The 23,629-nt window shown below is 39.6% G+C and overlaps 1 protein-coding gene across 1 annotated transcript; it reads right to left on the reverse strand.

Moving 5' to 3' along the window:
• Positions 1 to 5,497: 5,497 nt before the first annotated feature.
• asip1 (agouti signaling protein 1) lies at positions 5,498 to 22,686 on the reverse strand. The gene is made up of 4 exons (XM_004548839.3): positions 22,297 to 22,686; positions 7,429 to 7,598; positions 7,281 to 7,330; positions 5,498 to 6,201 (listed from the first exon to the last, which is right to left on the reverse strand). Exons 2-4 carry the CDS (start codon positions 7,592 to 7,594, stop codon positions 6,037 to 6,039), a joined length of 381 nt encoding a protein of 126 aa, XP_004548896.1. The 5' UTR covers positions 7,595 to 7,598; positions 22,297 to 22,686; the 3' UTR covers positions 5,498 to 6,036.
• Positions 22,687 to 23,629: the final 943 nt, after the last annotated feature.

Consider the following 23,629-nt stretch of genomic DNA (forward strand, 5'->3'; position numbering starts at 1 on the left):
AGTTTTTTTTTTTGTTTTTTTTTTTGAAAGACTGAAGAATGCATATCAATATTAGTCTGTTATTGGCATCCAATAGCATTGGCCAATATGGAGCAATGAATATCAATGGCCGGATCCTATGGGATACTATAATTTCAAATATTGATTTCTGTATACTAACCAGTTAACTCAATGTTTAAAATAAACCTATCAAAAACTGGTTTGGTTCAAATTTGGCTGATTTATGCTGATTGCGTCCTTTGAATGACCAAAATAGGAGAGTTGAAAACAGGAGACCAGGGCAGAAAACATCAAGAATTAGAAAAGATAAAGAAAAATACCTCTTCTGAAAAAATGAAAAACAAAAAAACAAAAAACTTTGTACCATACAAGGTGATGGCCAGGAGCAGCTGTGGTCACTTTTGATTCATTGGAGGTTCAGGGAGGAGATGCTTTTTGTTCCCGTTTACTTCTTTGGGCCAGATTTTCCTTCCAGTGGAAATATATGATCATCCAGGCTGACACTCCCTTGTAATCAATCATCACACGACAGTAGTTATTACTAGCATCTCAATATTCCTTATTAGTCATCTCCAAAGGGAATGTGAAAAGTCATGTGTTTATCATAATGTAGCAATTACTTGGAAATCACAACATAAAGGTCCCTGGAAATATCTTTAATTCTTGCTCAACAGGCGGTAATTTAAAACTGGGGAAGGACTCCACCACTGAATTTATTTCCCTCAGTAACAAAGCACAGATGATAATAAAACACTGATTAAACAATCAGTTTAGCATAATGATATGCTGGTGAAGAGAAAATGCTTCTGGAGAAACCTGGGCTTTGTTTTAAATAAGATTTAATTGAACTAAATATATATATATATATATATTTTTTTTTCAATTCATCACACAATTTTATTAAAAAAAGATTGTAGGGTTTTTACCATATACAACGCTTTGAGGTGACTTTTGTGATTTATTTATATATAAATAAAACCGAATTGAATTGAAGTGAACAGTAGGTTGAGATCATTGTACACACAGCTCAGTATAGTACATTTTTAAAAAATTTGATAATAAAACGTGTCCAACAACCAATATTGTCCTGTTTGCAAATAGACTTTTGAGCCCTTTTGAGTCAGTAAGAAAAAATGTAGACATTTCTGTTTAAGTAGAAACAATGTATGTCTATACACCCCAAATGTCATGGTCCTGGGCCATGTTGGCCCAGTGTTCTTAGTTTCCTTGTATGTTTGTATTTTATTCCATGCTTCCCCTGCCCATTATGTCTAAGTTCTCCCCGTGCTCTCTCTTCCCCCTGTGTGCCCTCTATGTATTTATGAGCCCTCGTCCCCTTTCGTGTTTATTCCATGTCTCCCCTGCCTGTTACGTTGGTGTTCTACTCGTGCTCTCTCTCCTCCTGTACTTCCTGTTTCACCTCTCCCGTCAGTGTTCAGTTCACCCCGCCCTGTCTCGTTATGATTATCAGTGTCACCTGTGTTCCCCGTGTGTTCCCACTTCCCTCGTTAACCCTCTGTGTATTTCTGTCTGCGTCTCCCTCTGTTCAGTGTGACGTCGTCCCTCATGTTGTGTGGATCTCCCTGTGTCTCTCTGCGTATGTTAGTTTACTTTTCCCAGTTTAGTTTTGTATTTCCTATGTTCTGCCATTCCAGCATTAAAGCTGTGATTTTGAGTTCATCCCCGTGTCTGTGAGTTTTGCGTTTGGGTCCTCCTCCTGCCTGCCACACAGCCGAGCCTTGACAGTACGACGTCACCAGATATGGACCCAGCAGCACTCAACCCACCTGAAGAACTGCGTCTGGACATTATCTACTCCGTGGAAAGACTCCTGCATCTGTGGCTCGAACATGAGGGAAAGGAATTTCGCCGTGCTGTGGAAACCAAACTACAGCGTTTAATCTCTGGTCTTCCCTGGCTACTCAGTGCGCTCCACCCACTCGAACAGGATTTAATCCGCAACGAACTCCACCTTCATCCCCCAGCTGCTACTACCCACCTGCCTGAAGGGCCGGATGTGGAGCCGCTCGGCCCGTCAGAGCCATCATCAAAAAAGAAACTGCATTCACGCCGCCGACGCGCCACCCCACAGCCGGACATTCGGCCTTCTAATTCACCTGCTGTGCTACCAGAAGCTCCGTCGGCTCCCTCGCTGCTACTTCCAGCTCGGTCAGTTCCCTCGCAGCCCTTCACAGCTCAGTCAGCCCCCTCGCAGCCCTTCACAGCTCAGTCAGCCCCCTCGCAGCCCTTCACAGCTCAGTCAGCCCCCTCGCAGCCCTTCACAGCTCAGTCAGCCCCCTCGCAGCCCTTCACAGCTCCGTTAGCTCCCTCGCAGCCCTTCACAGCTCCGTTAGCTCCCTCGCAGCCCTTCACAGCTCCGTTAGCTCCCTCGCAGCCCTTCACAGCTCCGTTAGCTCCCTCGCAGCCCTTCACAGCTCCGTTAGCTCCCTCGCAGCCCTTCACAGCTCCGTTAGCTCCCTCGCAGCCCTTCACAGCTCCGTTAGCTCCCTCGCAGCCACCCTCAGTTCAGTTAGCTCCCTCGCAGCCACCCTCAGTTCAGTCTCCTGTGTCCCCGCTAGCTCAGCCATTAACTCCACCACAAGCTCCATTTTCACCAATACCATCGCTTCAGTCATCAGTTCGGTCTGCCACTCAGTCGCCCTTAGCTCCATCATCCACACTACCACCTGTTTCTCTTCCACCACAACCGTCACTACACCCAGCCACTCAGGCTGCTACTCAGTCAGTCATTCAACCCATAGCCCTGCCGTTACCATACCCTGTAGCTGAGCCACTAGCCGTCCGACCCACAGCCGCTTCAGCCACTCCTTCACCCGTTACACCTCCACTACAACCATCACTGCAGTCTCCAGTGTCCCCAGTGCGGTCTCCAGTGTCCCCAGTGCGGTCTCCAGTGTCCCCAGTGCAGTCTCCAGTGTCCCCAGTGCAGTCTCCAGTGTCCCCAGTGCAGTCTCCTTTAGCACAGTCACCCACTCAACCACCAGCACCACAACCGTCACTACCTCTAGTTCATTCCCCTGTGAAGTCATTAACTCCACCACCTACTCCACTCTCACCACCTCCGTTACAACAGACATCAGTTCAGTCCCCTGTGCCAGTGCAGACGCCCTCAGTTCAGTCCCCCGTGCAGTTATCTACTTCACCCGTGTCTCCAGCAGCTCAGCTCCCGCTCTCACCCGTGTCTCCAGTAACTCAGTTAGCTGCCCAGCAGCCACTTTCCGCTCAGTCTCCTGTGTCGCCAGTTTTGCTCATTCACTCCATGCAGAGAGGTAACTGGATTTCTACTCAGGGTACTTTCCATGGTTTAGCCGCCGTTGGCACAGTTTGCCACTCCAGGGCTTCCCCAGAGGCTAGGTCTCAGTCACCAGCTGATTCTGGACCCCTGAAGTTTAAGCAGCCCCCTAAGAACTGCACCATGTTCGCATTGCCTGGGCAGAGTCAGTGCTCAGTGCAGCGCCAGTTGTCCTCATGTCGGCCGAAGGACTTCATGCCTGTTGGCGTTGTTTTGGCCTCCGCTGGAGGGTCCGAGGGGCCCGTTCAGCCTCCTGTCTCCGCTGGAGGGTCCGAGGGGCCCGTTCAGCCTCCTGTCTCCGCTGGAGGGTCCGAGGGGCCCGTTCAGCCTCACGCCGCATCGGCTGGAGGGCCCGAGGAGCCTGTCCAGCCGCCATCTGCAACCGCCTCGTCGTCGCCTGGTCCAGCCGCATCCGCGACCGCCTCGTCGTCGCCTGGTCCAGCCGCATCCGCGACCGCCTCGTCGTCGCCTGGTCCAGCCGCATCCGCGACCGCCTCGTCGTCGCCTGGTCCAGCCGCATCCGCGACCGCCTCGTCGTCGCCTGGTCCAGCCGCATCCGCGACCGCCTCGTCGTCGCCTGGTCCAGCCGCATCCGAGTCTTCGTCATCGCCAGCCTCAGCCTCTGCAGCTCCGCCTGGTCCGGCCTCAGCCTCTGCAGCTCCGCCTGGCCCGGCCTCTGAGTCTTCGTCCTCGTCTGGCCCGGCCTCTGAGTCTTCGTCCTCGTCTGGCCCGGCCTCTGAGTCTTCGTCCTCGTCTGGCCCGGCCTCAGAGCCTTCGTCTGCTGCAGCCTCAGCCTGTGCTTCGCCTGGTCCCGCCTTGACTGGTCCCGTCTCGACTGGTCCTGTGCCCACCGGGCCTCGGCCAGTACGCCTGACACTGGAGAGCCCCCGCCGCTGCCTTCCGCGCGGCCGGCCCCCTGAACTGCACCGTCATCGCCTGAGTGGCCGCCGTCGCCTTCCGCACGGCCGGCCCCCGGACCGCCTTCGCCTGAGTGGCCGCCGTCGCCTTCCGCACGGCCGGCCCCCGGACCCTCTTCTCCTGGGTGGCCGCCGTCGCCTTCCGCACGGTCGGCCCCCGGACCAGCGCTGTCATCGTCGCCGCCGCCTCCCGCGCGGTCGGCCCCCTGAACTGCTCCGTCTCCTTCACTGCCGCCGTTGCCTTGCGCACGGCCGGCCTCCTGAACTGTTTCCACGTCGCCGCCGTTGCCTTCCGCACGGCCGGCCTCCTGAACTGTTTCCACGTCGCCGCCGTTGCCTTGCGCACGGCCGGCCTCCTGAACTGTTTCCACGTCGCCGCCGTTGCCTTCCGCACGGCCGGCCTCCTGAACTGTTTCCACGTCGCCGCCGTTGCCTTCCGCACGGTCGGCCTCCTGAACTGTTTCCACGTCGCCGCCGTTGCCTTCCGCACGGTCGGCCCCCTGAACTGCTCTGTGTTTGGGTTATTTTCTTGGGCTCCGGTGTTTGCTGTGCTCTTCTTTTGTTTTCTGTTCCGGGCCCTCCGTCCTGGGCCCCCGCCGCCCGCCCTGGGTTGTTTTCTGTTTGGTTTTGTTTTTCTGTGTTTGGGCTGTCTGGAGCCAGCCCTTGAGGGGGGGGTACTGTCATGGTCCTGGGCCATGTTGGCCCAGTGTTCTTAGTTTCCTTGTATGTTTGTATTTTATTCAATGCTTCCCCTGCCCATTATGTCTAAGTTCTCCCCGTGCTCTCTCTTCCCCCTGTGTGCCCTCTATGTATTTATGAGCCCTCGTCCCCTTTCGTGTTTATTCCATGTCTCCCCTGCCTGTTACGTTGGTGTTCTACTCGTGCTCTCTCTCCTCCTGTACTTCCTGTTTCACCTCTCCCGTCAGTGTTCAGTTCACCCCGCCCTGTCTCGTTATGATTATCAGTGTCACCTGTGTTCCCCGTGTGTTCCCACTTCCCTCGTTAACCCTCTGTGTATTTCTGTCTGCGTCTCCCTCTGTTCAGTGTGACGTCGTCCCTCATGTTGTGTGGATCTCCCTGTGTCTCTCTGCGTATGTTAGTTTACTTTTCCGGGTTTAGTTTTGTATTTCCTATGTTCTGCCATTCCAGCATTAAAGCTGTGATTTTGAGTTCATCCCCGTGTCTGTGAGTTTTGCGTTTGGGTCCTCCTCCTGCCTGCCACACAGCCGAGCCTTGACACCAAAGACATGAACTCAAATAAATCAGATTTAGGATTTAGTCACTTTTTTATTAATTTACTTGTAAATGCAAATTCATACACCTTCATTTTAGAAAACAGGCATGATTTTGTAGACTGTGCGCTAAATAGAACAGAAACAATACTTTTTTTTTCCAAATAATTGCTTTAACATTACAAACATTTAATCCGTAGAAAGCTTAGTAAAAAATACAACCATTTTTAAGTATACTGTTGCATTCATGTGAAAAATAAATTGATTATTTATGGAGAATGTAAATTGTTTTTATGCATGCTGAAAGCTCAAAGTACAATAAAAACTTGCTTTATAACTTTTATTTGAGAGTTTCCTAGCAGTGCTGTAAGCATCACACCCTGTAAGAGTTTAGGAAAGTTCCCGGTGGTGCAATCCTCTGTGATAAAGTGCTTTCATGCAGTGAATTTTAGGGAAAATTATAAACCAAGGGGGAGGAGTGATTAACCTCTCATGGTGTTCATTGCAAGTGGTTTGCTGGAGCATAAACATTTGTTCTCTTAGCCTGGAACTGGGTTAGGCTGCCGGTGGCTATTCAGCAGCGAGGGTTACCCATTCGGCAGTAACAAACAGTTCTGAACAGTCGACACTGGCAGAAAGCACAATAATCACAGCACACGGTGCCTTGAGATTTACAGCTTCCCCACAGGGAAATACAGTTGGCAGGAGGAGGAGGCCGCTTCTTCACACCATATTTGTTCTGAAAGAAAAGGAGAGAGAGAGAAGAAGAAGAAGTTATAACATAGAAAATCATATTTTTAAAACAGGTTGCTGTAAAAAATTAGAAACAATATGTTTATGGAGTTGCTGAACTGTGCAGCTTACCCCCTTTTTTCTATATGCCTGCACAGAGTAGGAGTTGCTCTGAGTCTCATTGCACATGTGCATAGTGACAATAAAAGGCATTCTATTCTATTCTATTACAAAAAAAAACAACAACAAGCACTATTAATGATGTTATGTTACTGAGTGTTTTGACTGAGAATTGTGGCATTTATTAAGTGTGTTTATAAAAGCCAGGCACAAGGACCTGAGGCAAGAGAAAAGAACGGCATCCTGACTGCCAACAGAAAACCACACAGGGTACATTTCTGCCCCTTGAGTGCACAGAAGAATGCATGAGAGGAAAAGCATCTTTGCCAGTAAGTTTTTTCCTTTCTCCTTTTCCACGAGCAAGAGGGTGTGATAAGAGTTCCCTTGCTCTTGTCCACCTTTGATTCTCTGGATGCGGGCAGTTCTCACTGTTCTTTCATATGATCAATTTAAAAGGTCACTCTAAATACTGACATGCCTTGATTGGTTGTATGGTTTGATCACTGACACACTGATCACTGGTTGCAACATTCAGTCCAGCTTGTTCAGTTAATGATAGTAATCAAATCATGGTATATTATAAAACGTTTCATATGTAATATGTTGTTATAAATCTTTCTTTTAATTAATGAATTCTTTAATTTTAATTTGGTTGTTTTAACTGTATTCAAAATTGATTTGATCAACTAAATTACATAATTAAACATAGTTTCCACAGCAAGTTCACTTGTGTAGGGTAGACAGTTTTCATTTTCATTACTTCACTTTAAAAACTAGTATATTAAATGAAAAACTATAATATAATGACGCTATATGATAAAAGGTAATGGAACCCAGTATTATATCAATACCATGGTATTATTATTATTATTATTATTATTATTATTATTATTATTATTATTATTAATAATAATAATAATAATAATAATAATAATAATAATAATAATAATAATTTTTTGAAACAACCTTTTTCTGTTTCTTTGGTTTCTTGCTCTTCTTTGCAGATTTTGGTAACTCTGGAAGAGAAAATTAAGAATTGCAATTATTAGAAAATGTGTTAGAAAAGAAAAGTGTCATCAGCATAGATGATACATGATGATCCTTTCAAACTTACCTACAATAACCACAGGGGGTGAGTCTATTTCTAGATTTTGAGACAAAGCATTAGATGCAGAAACTCTGCTGGTGGAGAGTCTCTCATCTGGGATCATGTGGGCACAGCCGAGGAAGTAGTCTGTCGCAGCCAGAAGAAAGCAACTTAGCAGCAGTGAGATGTGCATCTTTCTGTGAAAACAAAAACGAGTAATGGATGTCTGTTAGATAAACAGCACATCAGGAACTCACTCTGCAGGAGGGGGCGATATAGGAGAGGTGGAGTAAGATCTCAGCCTGGGCGTCTATTTTCTTGTGTAGTCTGGAAGATGAGTGGATGACGAGGTGGGTGCAGTTTTATCTGTGGTGGGGTCGGGTGGACTGTCCTGGGCTCTGCGGGGCAAGGTGGCGCTGCCAAACTAGGCCCCAGTCCAATGGGGCCTGCCCCCCCCCTTTCCCTGGCGGGTTGCAGAGTATCCCTCTTCCCGCTCCACCACAATCACCCACACATGCAGGGCCTTGGGGTAAAGATGTGTCACCAGGGTGCAGAGGAGGCATCCCCCCCCCCTCTGTCCCGTTCTGGCTGCCTGTGCCTCAATTTTATCCCACAACTTAGACATTCACATTACTCACACTCTCATAACACATACATATAGGATCTTGGGGGTGGGCACGCTACACGGTATCCAAAAGACCATCAGGGTGTACAACCTCACCCCTGGCATCGTTGCCCACCTCTCAATTTTAAATACATGAAGACACTGAGGGCTATCAGGAGGGGCTATGCGCTTACCTGCTGCTCTCTGGCAGGTAGCTCCATGCCCTCCTGGGTTTTAAATGCACCTTAGAACACACATGCATCAACACTACATATGAGCGGGCAGAGGGAGGTTTGGAGTCTTCTCTCACCCCCATTCTCTCCCCCATACCTGCTTCATGCCCTGGAGGACGGGGCTGTGGCCCACCACACCCTCTAGCAGATCATTACATGCATCTTTCTTCGCCTTCAGACAATAATTCTAATGGCAAAAGGGCCAAATCCGGACAGGCAAAAAAAAAAAAGAAAAAAAAAAAGATAAACAGCACATCTGTTTATCTGTAATTTGAAAACAATAACTACATTTTAAAAACATCACTAGAAAAACAGTAAATTGGCCTGATGAGAAGTGTTTTAACTTCAAATAAGCTTTCTCATCATATCTGTTAATGAAAGATATTTATATTTAAGATATTATATTTAATACATGTTTTACTGTGATAAATCTGTTTACTTTATTCTCTGCTTTATCAGTTTGTCTGCACACAAAGTAAAAACAGACAGCAAAGAAAAATGAAATGAAAGTAGCTCAAAAATGATGCTGTTCTTTGAAACACAAGGCAATCCGTATAAGCTCCTACAATGAAATGCAAATATTTCAAGCACAGTCAATGGGTTTTTTTCTCCTTCCATTTTTAAGAAAATAAACAATTGTGACAATGCTTCAGTGGTATTTTTAAAAAAATAAGTTATCCATCTAAATTTTATTAAAGCTTAAAACGTGCGTAAAAAAGTGAATAGTCTCTTTGACTCTCGGGTAGACTGTGCTTCAGTTTTGGTGACTGCTTTTAGTATTTTCTCCATCCTGTTGTTACTGAGCACTGAGTTGCACTCCACCTGGTCACTTTTGACATTTCAGCTGAGTGCAGTCAGGATAATCTACAGAGAACCAGTAATCAATTTTCTTATTTAGGATCGGGGGGATTTCAGCTATTCCAGCAACAACTGAATTTTTGGTCAAGCTGTCTGTCCAACACTAGACAAGTGAATTTCGAATCAGCAGTTAGCTTCAGAAGCATGTCTTTGGACTATGGGAAGTAACCAGATAACCTTAGGGAAAGCTACACAGGCTCAGCAAAAAAAAAAAAAAGGCTCCACACAGAAAGGCTTCAGCTGAGTCGGAGGTTTTTACTCTGTTATTGTATTTCAGTGTGTTTCAGATTAGCAACAAATACACATTTTACGTTCCAAAACAATGTTTTTCTGTCTGTACAAAAGGTTTTGCTGTATTTTTCATACTGATCAAATACTAATTAATATAAATAACATCATAGATACACTCTGCACAGAAAGCAACAGCTCTGGTGGGGAGTGTAATTTGAACTGTTGGGAAGGATTACTACTTTGAGGTCAGTGAGAAGGTTTAGTCGGGCTCTATGTTTTCCTTTTACTTTTCATTGTGATCATTATCTGGACTTAAATATCACAGTTTGTTCATTTCTAAAGGTTTGGTGTGAGCAGTGTCTATTTTGTTTTCAGGGAAAGGCTGTAAAAATAACTTGCATGCAAATATTTGATGAGGAAAAAGGAAGAAACAAGGAAATTATGAATGTTAACAGTACTTTTACACAGTGCTTTAAAAGTATACATAAAATAAACCTAGACTGAATTTTGTTGTTTTGTTCATACTTATTTTTAAAGTTTTTGTACATCATAGTTGTATGTTACACCTTTTTCTGGCTTTTAATTTAGGATGACTAGAAATGTAAGAATGACCAGTGGTGCAATATGACATTATTATTATTATTATTATTATTATTATTATTATTATTATTATTATTATTGTTATTATTATTATTATTATTGTTATTATTATTATTATTGTTATTATTATTATTATTATTATTATTATTATTATTATTGTTATTATTATTATTATTATTATTATTATTATTATTATTATATCTAATCATATCAGTGTCACACAACCAAAACAAATCTAAATTGTGAAATCTATCCTCAAAAAATCCAAAATCCTAAACAGTCTCATGAATTTTTATTTTATGCATGTTATTCTTAATTTGAGATTGCCTTTCTATTTTTTTCTGCAAATGAAATCCATATCATAAATGGAAAACACCAACCAAATTCTGTGCACCATCCCAGTTACTCCTTCCTTGAACAAGAAATTTCCATACCCTCACCACTGAAGTTCACCTCTGTGCTTTAAAAGACATGGCTCCTATAACATATGCTTGAAATATTGTTCAAGACTCTGGATAGTATTATTGTATCCAGCATCCTCAAAACCACACCCTCCTGTAGTATCAAAGCTGAGCCAACCAGTGAAAAATAAACTTTTGTAGAAGCTGAAACGCTAAGCTCAGCTAATAGTTTTATTCATCACAGACTCAAGAACTCTTCCAGCTGATTCTGCCTTGACTTAAATAGCCTAGGCTGTATAAATCCCATATGTTCAGAGACCAAACCAAAAATAGTTTTAAAAACACAGTTTTATAGCAGTTTTTTTTTTTATAGGGGACTTGCCTTTAATATCAGGTTGTTTTTGTACTGACTGCTAGTAGTTTATTTCAATTTAATTCTCCATCACATGGTGGTTAACCTGATTTAAAAACCTGTTTTGAAAAGCATCATCATTTTTATTATTATTTAATATAAATTAAACAAGTTGGGGCATGTTTCCTATTTCCAATACAATTTCCAAATATAATTACAAAATTGATTGTAATTAACTATCACAGGATGGTTTTCCACCTTGCGTCAGTCCAGCTTAAAATAGTCCAGGCCCAGCTTATAACTTTTTTTTTTTGCATGGTAAAGGTTTAACTGACATATGTGGATGTGGTGACAAAATGTGTTCACTGACAATGGTTTTCACTACAGAATGGTGTCTGTTTTTAATGCTGTGCTTCGTGAGGGCCCCTAAATTCTTGGCAATTTTATGCTGAGAAATGTTATTCTTACATTATTGAACTATTTGACCACACAGTCTTTCACAGAGTGGCAAACCGCACCCCATCTTTACTTCTGAAACACTCTCTGAGATGCTCTTTTAATACCCATGTTTAATACTCATGTTACTGATTTGCCAGATTAGTTGGCAGATGTTCCACCAGATGTTCTCTGCATTGCACAACTTCTCCACTTTTAATTGCAATTAAATGCTGCTGGCGTCAAATTCACGACTTGTTAGACATGTTTTTAAAACACAAAAAAAATATAAAAAATTGTCACTTATTAATATTTTACAGTGTGGTGACATTTTTGGAAACATTATTAAGCTCAAATAAAATAGGTGAAATCACTTCCCTTTGCTTCAATCCAGATAATCCATGCTTTTACCCACAAATGTGGATTTCTATTAGACATTGATGGCACTAAATTTACCATCAGTATATATTAAGTTATGCTTTAAGAGGTCTTACAGTAAAGTGACTTGCATTCATTATCAAGAGGAGGTCTGCTAATGTTCATCCTAATCCTTTTCTTGCATTCCCTGCCCAAACAGCAGCTGCAAAATGATTTAATCTCTCAAAGGAGTAAGGGTTGAAAATCACGACCCTTGCAACTCAAATTCCTGAATACTCATTTTGTAACTAGCCAAAATATGTGGAATAAACAAACAACTAAATCAACTAAAACAATAAGATATACACAAGAATTTTTGACAAAGAAGATCTGAGTCGTTCGCAACTCATGCCAAGTGGACTTGGCGTGAATTCAAAGGTGACCATAATCACTGTGATATAATAAAAACACATTTTAGCACCTTCTCCCACAGATCTGATAGAAATTAATTTTAAATTGAGTACAGTGTTAAGAGCTAAGCATTTCCTTTGAAAGCAGGGCAAACATAAAAGGAATGCCAAACACATACACTAAGTCAAAAAGCACCTAAAACCACCTTAATATGGCTCCTTTCCTGCATCTGGATAGACTTTAGCACGTCAGCTGAGGATCATGGATGCTGCTTCTCATGAGGTTTTGGAAACCACATTATAGTGCATTGAGACATTTCAAAGCGGAATGATTTAAAGAGGTGAAATGATGACAGTAAATGCAGAGGGAAGGTAAACAATCAACAAAAAATATGTACAGATGTGCAGGCAAAATATGAAGTGCAAAGTCTTTTTTCTCTCACGGCAGTATTTTGTTCTTAGAAAAAAATCCTAAAAGGTGATTTGTAGGCTACAAGGGTGATACAAATTTCATAAAACTTTAGGAGCATATTTCAGTATGAAGTAGGTCTAATGACTTCTTAAGACATTTTGTTTATATATTTTGTTATCATCAAATCATCAAATAATTGTTTATTGCAAAGGTGATCATTTATGTGGAAAGAGATTTTTTTTCTTTTCCCGACTCAGCTCATCCAATTAAACTAAATTCAATTTTATTTATACACATGCCAAATCAAAACAACAATTGCCCCAAGGAGCTTATATTGTAAGGCAGGCCCTACAATAATACATGCAGAGAAAATCCATGTCTAATGTTGTATTTCTCTTTCACTCACTCTCTTGCTCAACATCTGAAGAGTTAGAAAATAGAAAAGCTAAAAGTTACACCCCTGATCTTGTAAGGTTAAATGTGAGGTGAAAGCTACGTAATAATCCAATGATTATTCATGATCCAAGTCAAGACAAAAAGCCTCGAATTCCATAAATATACCAACAGAATACATCAACATTTTCAACTCCATGAACTACAAGGATTACTTGATGAAACACCTCTAGAGAGAACTCCTGAAATAAGTCATTCAAAAGTCATGTGTATTAAAAATAGAAAAAAAAAAGGAGGTATGTTTACAGCCAAATTCAGCATGCAGTGGAAACACCACAAATCAACTAAAATTATCTTTAAGAGAGCTTTGTGAAAGTAGTTCACCTAAACACAGTCTAACTCTCTCTTATGACAAGCTCCACCAATTTAAAAAAGGCAATTATGATATATCCATAGGACACGAAAAAAAATTTTCTTGAAAAATGCATAAATACAAATCAGTGAATGAATTAATGAATGAACAGATAAACAAACAAATTAATGGCCTATAATTCTGGTCATCTGATATATTTGTCATGTGGTGCTGAATGGAAAGCTCCTTTAAAATGTACCTTTCATGTTGCAATATCATGTTGCAGAATGCCAAATCTTTATTACTGCTGTTTATGTAGTTTAGATTGTGGATTCTATTCCTAAGATGTTTTTAATAAAAACATATAAAAAATAATTATTATTATTTTTGAGAGTTCTGGGTCAACCAGTCAACTGGTGCACGGGAATGGCAGCTTTACAACCTAAATTCTAATTTTAAAGAAATTTCTCAGCTTGAACATCTGTTTTGTAGAACAGCAGAGAAAAGCTGCTCTATTTGCTTTTCTCTACATTTTAACCTTTGGCTCTATTTCTAAACAGAAAAATAATCAGAGTCATGCATTAAATTGATATTTGGCAGGTGGGGGGTACTCTAGGATAAGATGTTGCTCTTGAGCATTGGGAAAAGAATTTAGATAAACTCATGAATAAATAAGAATAATTCCTATTGAAAGCGCCAGTAGATTTTCTTTGTATACACACTTTGAGCAGCTGACATGTCCTGCTGCTACTCCCATGTTTCCTGGTGGATTTTAATACAACTGAATTTATCAAATTATAAGCAGGCATTACATGATGACTGATTTCCCACCTTTAGGCACTACAAAGCTGTTATGAAGGTGGAATTCAGTAAGTAAATCACCTTAAATTTGATTTGATATGCATTGCTCTTGATGTCATTTAATTCCGACCATCAAATGTTACTGAGCAGTCCTCTCATTTTTTTGTCCTCTCTGAATGATGTTATCTCACTACCAGAAGGATTACAGTCCAAACAACACAGAAACAGTCTGTGTGTTTGCTCATATTTGTTGAGCTGAAATGAGCTGCTGCATTTGAAATTTCCTGCCATTTATAAAACAAAAAAAACCTTTAAAAAAATACTGCTTCATTTTCCTCTTCCTCTTTTGTAGCTGTTAGCTTCTGTTATTGGTTCCTCCACTTAGGTTCAAATCTTGTGAAGACATGTACATGGAGTAAACTACAGATACCTGAAAATTCTACCTAAACACAGTAATGAATATTTGTACTTTGTTACTTCCCACCTCCTAAACGGACCTGTGTTTGAGTGAGTTTTCATTCAGCTGTGAGATGGTTTTCCATTTGGCTTTGCACACTTCTATTTATCTTCAAATTTTGTGGCACATGTCTATTTCAGGGACATAACATCTGTGTTAAAAGACACAGATGTCATAGCTGTCAAAACTGTCATACTAGACACTCAGAGAATCCAGGGTTTCCTACCTAGCCATAAACTAATTTGCTTACTCAGAGATCTACAAAGATTACCCCCACCTCAACAGGCTGATGCCCACTGTTTTCGCTCTCCTTTTGCCTCTTAAACACACGTGCACCTCATAATTGATGCCTTGTGTGCAGGACGAAGAAAGAATCATATCAGCACAGTATTCTGTTGCTAGAAATGTTACATCATCCCAGATGATTTGTAGCTTAAGGTAGAGTAACATATAACTAACGTTTCAATGGTATTTGACTGATTATATTACAGTAAAGTAGTCCTAACTATGTCAGTTCACTTTTGACTTGCACATCAGTCAACTAACAATTACTGTTATATTACTGTCATACCTTAATGTGGCTAGAAAAAAAAGTTTTTGTTTTTTGCTGATGCCTAAACTCAATTTTCTGCCTTAGATGGTCTTTTATAATTAAAAAAGCAAAGATTTTGGTTCATCTTTTGACCACATATGCACCAATACCACTTCATGATGAACATTTTTCAAAAAAAGATCCCAAATTCACACACCATGAGATGCACACATTCATACCTGGAGTAAGTTTTTTTTCTTTTTTGTGTCATAGTTGGAGAAATTACAGCATTATAGTTGCTCAGAAAAACCCTCTTGACCTCGCTGCTGTGTCACATACTGAGCAAATTATGTAATTTACGTACCCCTAAGGTGACCCTTGAACACAAGATTATGCACCTTGGCAAGAAACACATTTCTTCTGCCATCACGTTCCCTCTACACGATTAGACGTGTGTTTGTAAGTGCATGTTAAGACTGAAAGGCTTAGCTGCGTAGAAAAAAATGCACACTAAGAGAGGCACACAGGAATGGCTTATCTTATCAGTCGTACACCCTTCATGTTCTCTCAAATACACAAAAGAAGAGGTTTCTTTTACAATAATACCAACATATTATTATAAATAGCCAAAGAAAAAAGGGAATCTAAAACTAGAAAAACTGTGCATTAAGTTAATTGAGATAAAGAAAATATGAGGATAAAAATAAGGCAAGGTTCAGCTACACTTTGAATAAAACTGGACTCTCCAAGCTAATCCAATAATTTGAGGTTTTGGATAACGAGCTCAAATTATGTCATTATAACACTACAGTAACTATGTGTTTTTTAGAGGAAAATAAATGTGTTCTTCTTTCTGTTCTCCTCTGATAATCACATTTTCTGTGGTTCAGCTGCACTAGGTACACATGTAATGCGTGACATAAAGAACGTTTTCGCCCTACCACAGCTGAATCTCCCCCGTGGGAGCCTGAATTGGATAAGCAGAAAATAATAGATGGATGGATGGATATAAAGAAAGTAGGCAAACCAGGTGGTATCTTGTTCAGCTAATGTGCCCTTAAATAACTGGTTATTTCATGCAGGTGTAATAATCGTCGTTACAAATGAAAGAAAATGAAATGTAACCACGTAGAATCTGAATTGTAAGAAGTTGGATCTATTAGTGATAATATTCTCTATAAGATCCGCATGTGGTGGCACTTTTGCCTGTAAAAAAAACAGTGAAAATCAACTTAATTTAACCAGACCATCAGCTCACGAACAGTTCTCACATCAAAGATGGTGAGATGTTTTTTTCTGCCCACACCAAAACATCTGACCTTCACCTCATGAGGTGAAGGTCAGATGTTTTGGTGAAATCAGTTCAAGGATCCTTCTCTGAGAGTTGTCTGTTCAAACACACACACTCACACCCACACAGACTCACTCACTCATATTTTTTGAAGACACATGGTTAGGAAATTGTGGTGAAGCTGAGGGAAGAATAACAGCACAGTGTCCCAGTGGCCTGGTTCTCATTTTGAAATAATTTTCAGTAATTTCCATCACCATGGAAGTCAGCAATAAACTCACGGGGTTCCCTTTTAAATTGATCTGCTCTGTTGCAGAGGCTGTTGGCTCTGTTTTTCGCACACAGCCCTTTGTGCCTTTTTCCTTTTTCTTTTTTTTTTAAATAACTTTTTTTTTTTCAAACAAAAGGAACCAAACAGCAGGGAAGCATAAACAGAGTTTGTTTTTTTTCCTATTCAAAGAAATAAAGCTGACTTTTTCAGAAAACAAATATCCATTTATTTGTATTTTTTAATTAAACAAGTGTCAATACCATCAACGGCTAAATGGACAAAATCATTTGAATGTTTTCTTTTGCTTTAAAGAGAAAAGAAAATCCACCCAATATTTTTCTTATCCATTACAACACGTAGAGAGAAAGTTCACCCATTCAGTTTTAAAATGAAATATTAGCTTCAAATAACCCTAAAAAATGTCCTTTCAATGTGCCAATAAAAATCAAACTTTTAGCCTCAGTCTTAAACACAGACAAACGTTTATCATGTTTTAGGGATAAAGGAAGGTCAGTGCCTTCAAAAACAACTCTTTAAGGCCAGCAGCGTTTTGTGTGTGTGTTCTGTGACGTGTTTCTCATACTTTTCATAATCCTTATCCTTGAGTTTGATTTTTTACCAGATGGATTTGCTCTGACTGTCCAAGTGCCAGAATCCAAAAGAGAGATAATTTTAGATTAAAATGGTTTCTGCGCTTGTCTAAGTTGCCCTGAACTGCAACTGTTTTACTATTTTGTTTTGTTTTTCTTTTCTATTTTTACATTTTCTAGGAGCTCCAGCTTCTAAATATGTTTTTCAGGTTTCAAAATCTGAACGTTACTGGAATATAAAATATTTGTCTTTGGATTATCTGTCATCAACTATTAGGTTGCAAACAAATGCCACAGTATATAACATATGTCATTTTTATTTTTTGTTTATTTTTTGTATATTACCCTTACTTTAGGAAGCACATCACCAAGTTTATTTTATAGTGTTACCTTGAGATAAACTTATATTAGAAATAGACTTCCTCTTTGTTTTTGTACCAAAAACCTTTTTTGTCACTGCTCTTGTTAACGTTTACTCAGAAGAAAAAGTTATGTTGTCCAATGTTTTAAAAAAAAATTAGGGGAAAAAAAAGAAGTGCAAGCTTCCATGTTTTTTATTTATTTATTTTTAGAGCTTCTGTAGGCAGTCAAATAGGTCAATCATCTGTGTGTTTTTGTTACTGCGGGCACAGACTATGCAGAGGTCATAATAATATTTTCAAGTGTGAAGGGATAATGAGAACAAATATCCTTTTAAGTGGAATATTTTTAATGCTCATCAACTATAACCATGAAAAGAGGAATGCGTTTTGTGCCTTTATGAAGGGTGGAAAGTATACCTTTAATTATTGATTCCAACATCAAACCAGTTTTTCATCAAATCAACGAATCAAATGCTCAGAGAAACTTTCCAGCCCTTTCCTGCAGCATTCTTCACTTTCACACTGCCGGTTCGTATGTTCAGTCTGTTTCAAATTCTCACGTTCACTAAAATATGTGCATCAAACCTCCACAGCGTTCCCATTTTTACAAGCACAGTGGGCTCATTAAAGCCGAACAATGTTGTCTGATACAGCTGGAAACATGCTGATGAAAATCTGATTACACAGAAATGTTCTAATAACTCAATAATAATAATTTAAAAAAAAAACCATTTAAACAGCAATGACATGGAGTATTAATGAATGTGTCCATAAGAATGCTCCTGAGGTTTTCGGTGAGACACACCTCTGGGGAAGTCTGTGGGGAACTATTAAATGCCGTTTCACATTTCTGCTGATTTTCCAGTTGAAAATGAAAAGGTTATATTTGTTAGTACTAAAATCTGACAGCCTTTCATCAGAATCAAATACTGACAACACATAAAGGTGGGGCACCAAATGTGAAGTTCAGTTTATTTCGATTTTCAAAGATGTGATGCAAAGAGTATTCAAAAGTAAGCTACTTCATTTTTGCAGCATGACTAATGCTGCAAATAATCAAATATGGATTAGATAAAATCATAAGGACTGTATCTGAAATTACTGTAAACTTCAAAAGCTGAATGTAAATGAAAATCACTAAATGCTGCAAAATCCTTTACTTTTTAAAAAGTGAATAAAATTCATTTAAATCCACAGTTTTATAGGTTTTACAGTTACAGTATTTTGATTACCTGTCCCCCACACGTGGACATTGTAATACCTGAAAAGTTTTGTTTCTAGATATCACTTCTATAAAACATAGAAAAGAACAAGAGTAAAAGAAAAATCCCCAGCAGACCTCATAACAAAGTTCAGGCTCTCCTGTTCCAAGAAACAACTCTTAAAAAGGCCAAAGTTCAAAGGTCAGCTGCTGAATAATACTAGTGTGGCTCAACCTTTTGTTTGTGTTCGGACCCAGAAATCTGGGAACTGAGAGCGTTTTATCTCTCTCATCAGTGTGTGTGAGGCAGCTTTAAAAGAGAAGACGAGAGGCTTCTGGCAGATTTGGGGTATGACTTCAGGAGGATAAATCAGCCAGACAGTAGTTTTAATGTCTGTGTCTCATCTATCATCTACCATCTGGGGCTACTTTGCACTGCGTGCCTTTTATCTGTTAGTTGTTCCACAGGTAGATGTAAATTATTCTAAATGGCAAAGTGTTTGGAAAAGTGAACAACATTTTCTGATCTTCCTTTAGAATTTAAATATCTTAAAATGAAAATACTACAATATATCAGACCTTCAAGGATTTTTATAATAAGATCCTATTTTTTTTTTCCCATCATGAAATCCAGCATATTAAAGCACTGTAGCCAAGCCACTGTACTACAAACTGCTGATATTTCACGCTTCACATATCACATACCCGTGAGTTTAAAAAGCAACAGGAGTTTCATTTTACAAAGTAAATACCAACTTTATTACATTCCCACCATAGCATATTGACAGTAACTGCACGACTGCTAAATTAAGACCTAACATGTCTTGATTTCTGTTCTGTTACAGCATGCTTGAAGACATAGTTATGGAGCGAGAGAGAGAGAGAGAGAGAGAGAGAGAGAGAGAGAGAGAGAGAAAGTCACAAATTTGAAACAGAAAACTTAAAAATTTTAATATAAACTCGTTACCTGATGGTAAAGATTGAACTGATGTGCTGTTACATCGCACATTTTATACATGTTTTCATGTTCTGCAGCACACCGACTGAAAATAAATATTTCCAACATTATTGCCAGCTAATAATACTGTCTTAATTGTCAGGAAGATATCTAAGAAACCAGAAAACAGACACAGGTAGTATTTTTTTTCCATCTCCTGCTGCTCTATTAGGTCAAGGTATGTAAAGACACAGTAAGAGGAAGCAGACCAACCAGAAAACCATATCCAGCGAAAGCGTCTATGAGAAAATTCTGACGACTGCTTCTGTGTGCTTATTAAAACTAATCAGCAGCTATAAACCTGTTTGAAGATGGCTAATTATTCAAATGTGTGGCAGCACAAGAATGTACTCAACATTACTGAATGACTGTTGCTCCTGTTTTTTAAGTAAGACTAAGCTTAAAGAAAAGTCTGTCTTTAGCGACCGCCACTAAAATAGGAAGGAAAAATGTATTTATTGAGGACTATATTAAGTGGTAGATTACAGCACTTTCTGGTAGCAGATCCACAAATAAAGTGTGTTTGATTTGTCATACATTTATAACAACCTGCCAACTTGTGCAAAACTGCAAAAGAGTTCCTAGACATGACAGAGACAAATAAGCGATTACGCTCTTCTCAGTTTTATTTGATCATAGTATAGAAACATTTAAATAAAGACAAAGTATAAATTTTATTCCTTGTAATTGTGTTAGGAAATCTTCTCCTATTGAAAGGCAACATTTGTTTTTCAACACTGACTTTGCATGAGATCTTTAATCCCTAACCTTGAAATAATCCTATTCTCCTGGGATTATACATGGACAACACAAAATGAGAGAGAGAAAAAAAAAGAAGCTTTTTCTTAATATTTTCAATTCATCTTTGTTTCTATAAGTGATATCTTTGCCTGTTGTGAAGTGTATGAATATTCACTATATTGGGAATGTCGCACCAGACAGCGTCCACTGTTGCTAGCGAGTGCTTAACAATCACTAGTCAATACTTTGTATCCAAAACAAAACTGAAACTCTTACAAAGTGTTTATTTTAAGTAAAAGAAACAAAGCATGCAATACGTCGGTCCATCACAATAAACATCATGTACTGTCACACAGGATCCCAGATGGCACTGGCTTTAACTTGCATTGATTGTTTATAGTTTTTTAACAACTAAGCTGTAGTGCCTCTTCACCTCACTGTGCAATACCTTTTGTGCAATACTTTTGTAAATAGTCAACGGTGCAATAGACTCAATACTTGAAATGTGCAATTCACTTGTATTTTTATTTTTATTCCTATTTATTCTATTTATCCCCTTCGTATATTTTATTTATATTGTCTCTGTATTTATATATATGTGTGTGTGTATAACTCTGTAACTTCTGTCGGTGCTGTGCTTTTTTGGAAATCGAATTTCCCAGAGGAACCCACCCGAGGGATTAATAAAGTTCTATCTTATCTGATCTTATCTTAATTATTAGGTGCCATTTCTTAATTAATATTTCTAATATGATTAACTCAAATAATAAATTATAATGTGTTTTTTTTTCTCTATTTAACAACCATAGAAATAAAGATAGGAGAAATTATGTTAAAAACATATGCAAGCGCTGAGACACACATATTTATATTCACTCTTTTAATGTTCTGAGGACGATCATCAGTTTCAGAATGTGTTCTTAAAATATTAGTACACTCTGCAGGTTGCAAAAATTCGGTTTAATATTTTGTAATAATAATATTTAATTTTTTAACATATAATCAAACATAATATAATAAATAATAATAATAATAAAAATATTTATATACATACAATGAAAAGACTGTATATTTCATTATACATGTGAACTGTTATGCATACATATTCTATAGGGCTATTAATGTAATGTATTTAAAAGGGGAAATGAACTGGAGAAATTGATCCTTTACGCTATCCCAGCAGCTCAGACTCAGACCCCTGTGCAGTTTTACATATTCAGTCAGCAATCTGCTGATGTGCTGTTCCTTTGGAGGTTCTACTGACATTTCAAGAAGACTTTTAATGTAAATACAAGAAGCATTGATTATTATTTATTTTTCTTATTATTCATTTCAGTGAATGTCTCGGAACGATGATACCTGACAGCTGCCAATAATGGAACAATACGGTATAGTCGATAGATGGAGCCCTGAGAACACTGGCGCTCTACCGGAAAACAATCGGGAAAACTGCTCTTGTTGTTTCAGTTATACTTCGCTACAGATCTTACTATGAACACGTGTGAAGATGTAATTCGGTCCTCAGTTACCAGTGACGACTTGATCAGCGTCAGTATTTTCGTAATAATTTAGCATTAGTGGTCCGAAACTCTAAGTCACATGACAAAATAAATCAAACACATTGACAACTGAGCTTGAACAATGACTAATTTGTTTCTCATTATTGGTTTAAGATTTTGATTTCAGCTATGTAACTGTGTTGTGCCCGTTGTATTTTACAGGCCACAGCTGGGGAAATCCTGCTAAAACAATTGGCACATGGGAGACAACATTTGAAGGATTTTTTAACAAGCTCATAAAGGATGACTACGGCCGAAATCTTGTTTGTGACTTAAAACAGGATTGAGGAAAAACGATCATAAAAAGCATTTTGAAATTTCTCATACATCAGTGATCCAGGTCTCTGAGCCTCAGATGTCTGTGTTATACTTTCGTTACCGTGTCTTTCCGGCGCTCAAACGATTTCATGGAACATTTCAAACAAAACAAGACAGGAAGAAACTATTTGTCTTACCTGTGTTTGCCAGGCCAGCTGTCTGATAGTATGTCACACTCAGTTTCTCGTTCTTTCTTGTTTCTCGTTTCTCTGCGCTCCTCTTTCCCCCCCCCCTTTTCCCTGTCTTGCTTCACGTCTTTATTTCTCTGCTACTTTTAAGCAAGTCACCACTCTCCTTTTCTCTCCTCCCTCTCTTTTCCCACACTTCACCTCTGATTTCGTCTTTTTTTTTAAGAATCCTTATTTTTTTTTTGCCTTGTTTAACTTCCCCCCCTTTAGCTGTCTTGTCCGCCTTCCTCTTTTTCGCTCTGTCTGTAAAAGTTTGCCTTTTTTTTCCAAAACGTCTTTTTATCCTGCCCTCCTCTGTTTCTTCTTTTATCTGTTCTTAAGGAGCAATACCTTGCTGTTGATAATGAAGACATACTGGGAGGTTTGTACTGGAGGCGGGACCAGTGCTGCAGTGCTTTGGGGGATGGGAAAGGTCATATTATGCAGAGAATAGACAGATAAATGTAAAACAGACCCTCCAGTGAAGTGCTCTTATGGTAGGCGCTGTCATTATAGCCCTCTTATGCTTAAAAAGCCAGTGTTTGGCCTTTTGTGAAAAATTTCCTTAAATAACTTTCATCTGTTTTATCTGTCTATGATGTCCAATTTAGGAAACTGGCAATCCCCCAGCCTGTCCAGTGTACTTTTGCTTCTGGATGTAATTTTTTGGCATTTAGCGTTCCAATTGGGTCATACAATATAACCTATATCCAGACAACACATTAAGTCTAACTGTAAGCAGGTGCTGATTCTGCTGTGTGTTCATGCTGGAAAAGTGACAAACTCCTTTTCTCAATTCTGTCATCTCCCTCTCATCACCCCCGGCCAGTGAGGCAGAAGGTTGGTCCTCCTGATTCTTTCTTTAATATTTGCAGTCGTCACCTTATATAATATAAAGCTTGTGACTGTTGCTGTGAGCTGATGTTTTTTAATAAAATTGAATAAAATGACACCACTTGGCAGCCATCTTTTTAATATTTCATTTAAACTGTGTGTGTACTGAAACACCAGTCATGTCTGATTAAAGCTGCTTAAAATGATTGCTGATTTTGCCTCAAAATATATTTAAAAAAAAGCTTTGCTTGCCCAGTTCTCAGGGGGAAAAAACACAAATGTTTTGAGATGAAAAGGGACATCTCATCAGAAGCATACCACAGAAATTTTTCGAATATGGTGTAAGCAATGTTACAGCATGAGCATGAATGGGTGCCAGTGCAATCATGGTACAAAACTGATCAGATAGTGCTCCACAGTGCAAATGGATAACGATCCAAAGTATACTGGGAAAGCAATCCAAGAGTTT

The sequence above is a fragment of the Maylandia zebra genome, linkage group LG5 (genome assembly GCF_041146795.1).
Source record: "Maylandia zebra isolate NMK-2024a linkage group LG5, Mzebra_GT3a, whole genome shotgun sequence".
Taxonomy (NCBI): domain Eukaryota; kingdom Metazoa; phylum Chordata; class Actinopteri; order Cichliformes; family Cichlidae; genus Maylandia; species Maylandia zebra.

Excerpts from the sequence above, each read along its gene's own strand:
- asip1 (XM_004548839.3), bottom strand. The coding sequence starts at position 7,594 with ATGCACATCTCACTGCTGCTAAGTTGCTTTCTTCTGGCTGCGACAGAC. Across the intron at positions 7,331-7,428 it reads ACCCCCTGTGGTTATTGTAG|AGTTACCAAAATCTGCAAAG; the intron begins GTAAGTTTGAAA and ends TTTCTCTTCCAG. Across the intron at positions 6,202-7,280 it reads AACCAAAGAAACAGAAAAAG|AACAAATATGGTGTGAAGAA; the intron begins GTTGTTTCAAAA and ends CTTTTCTTTCAG.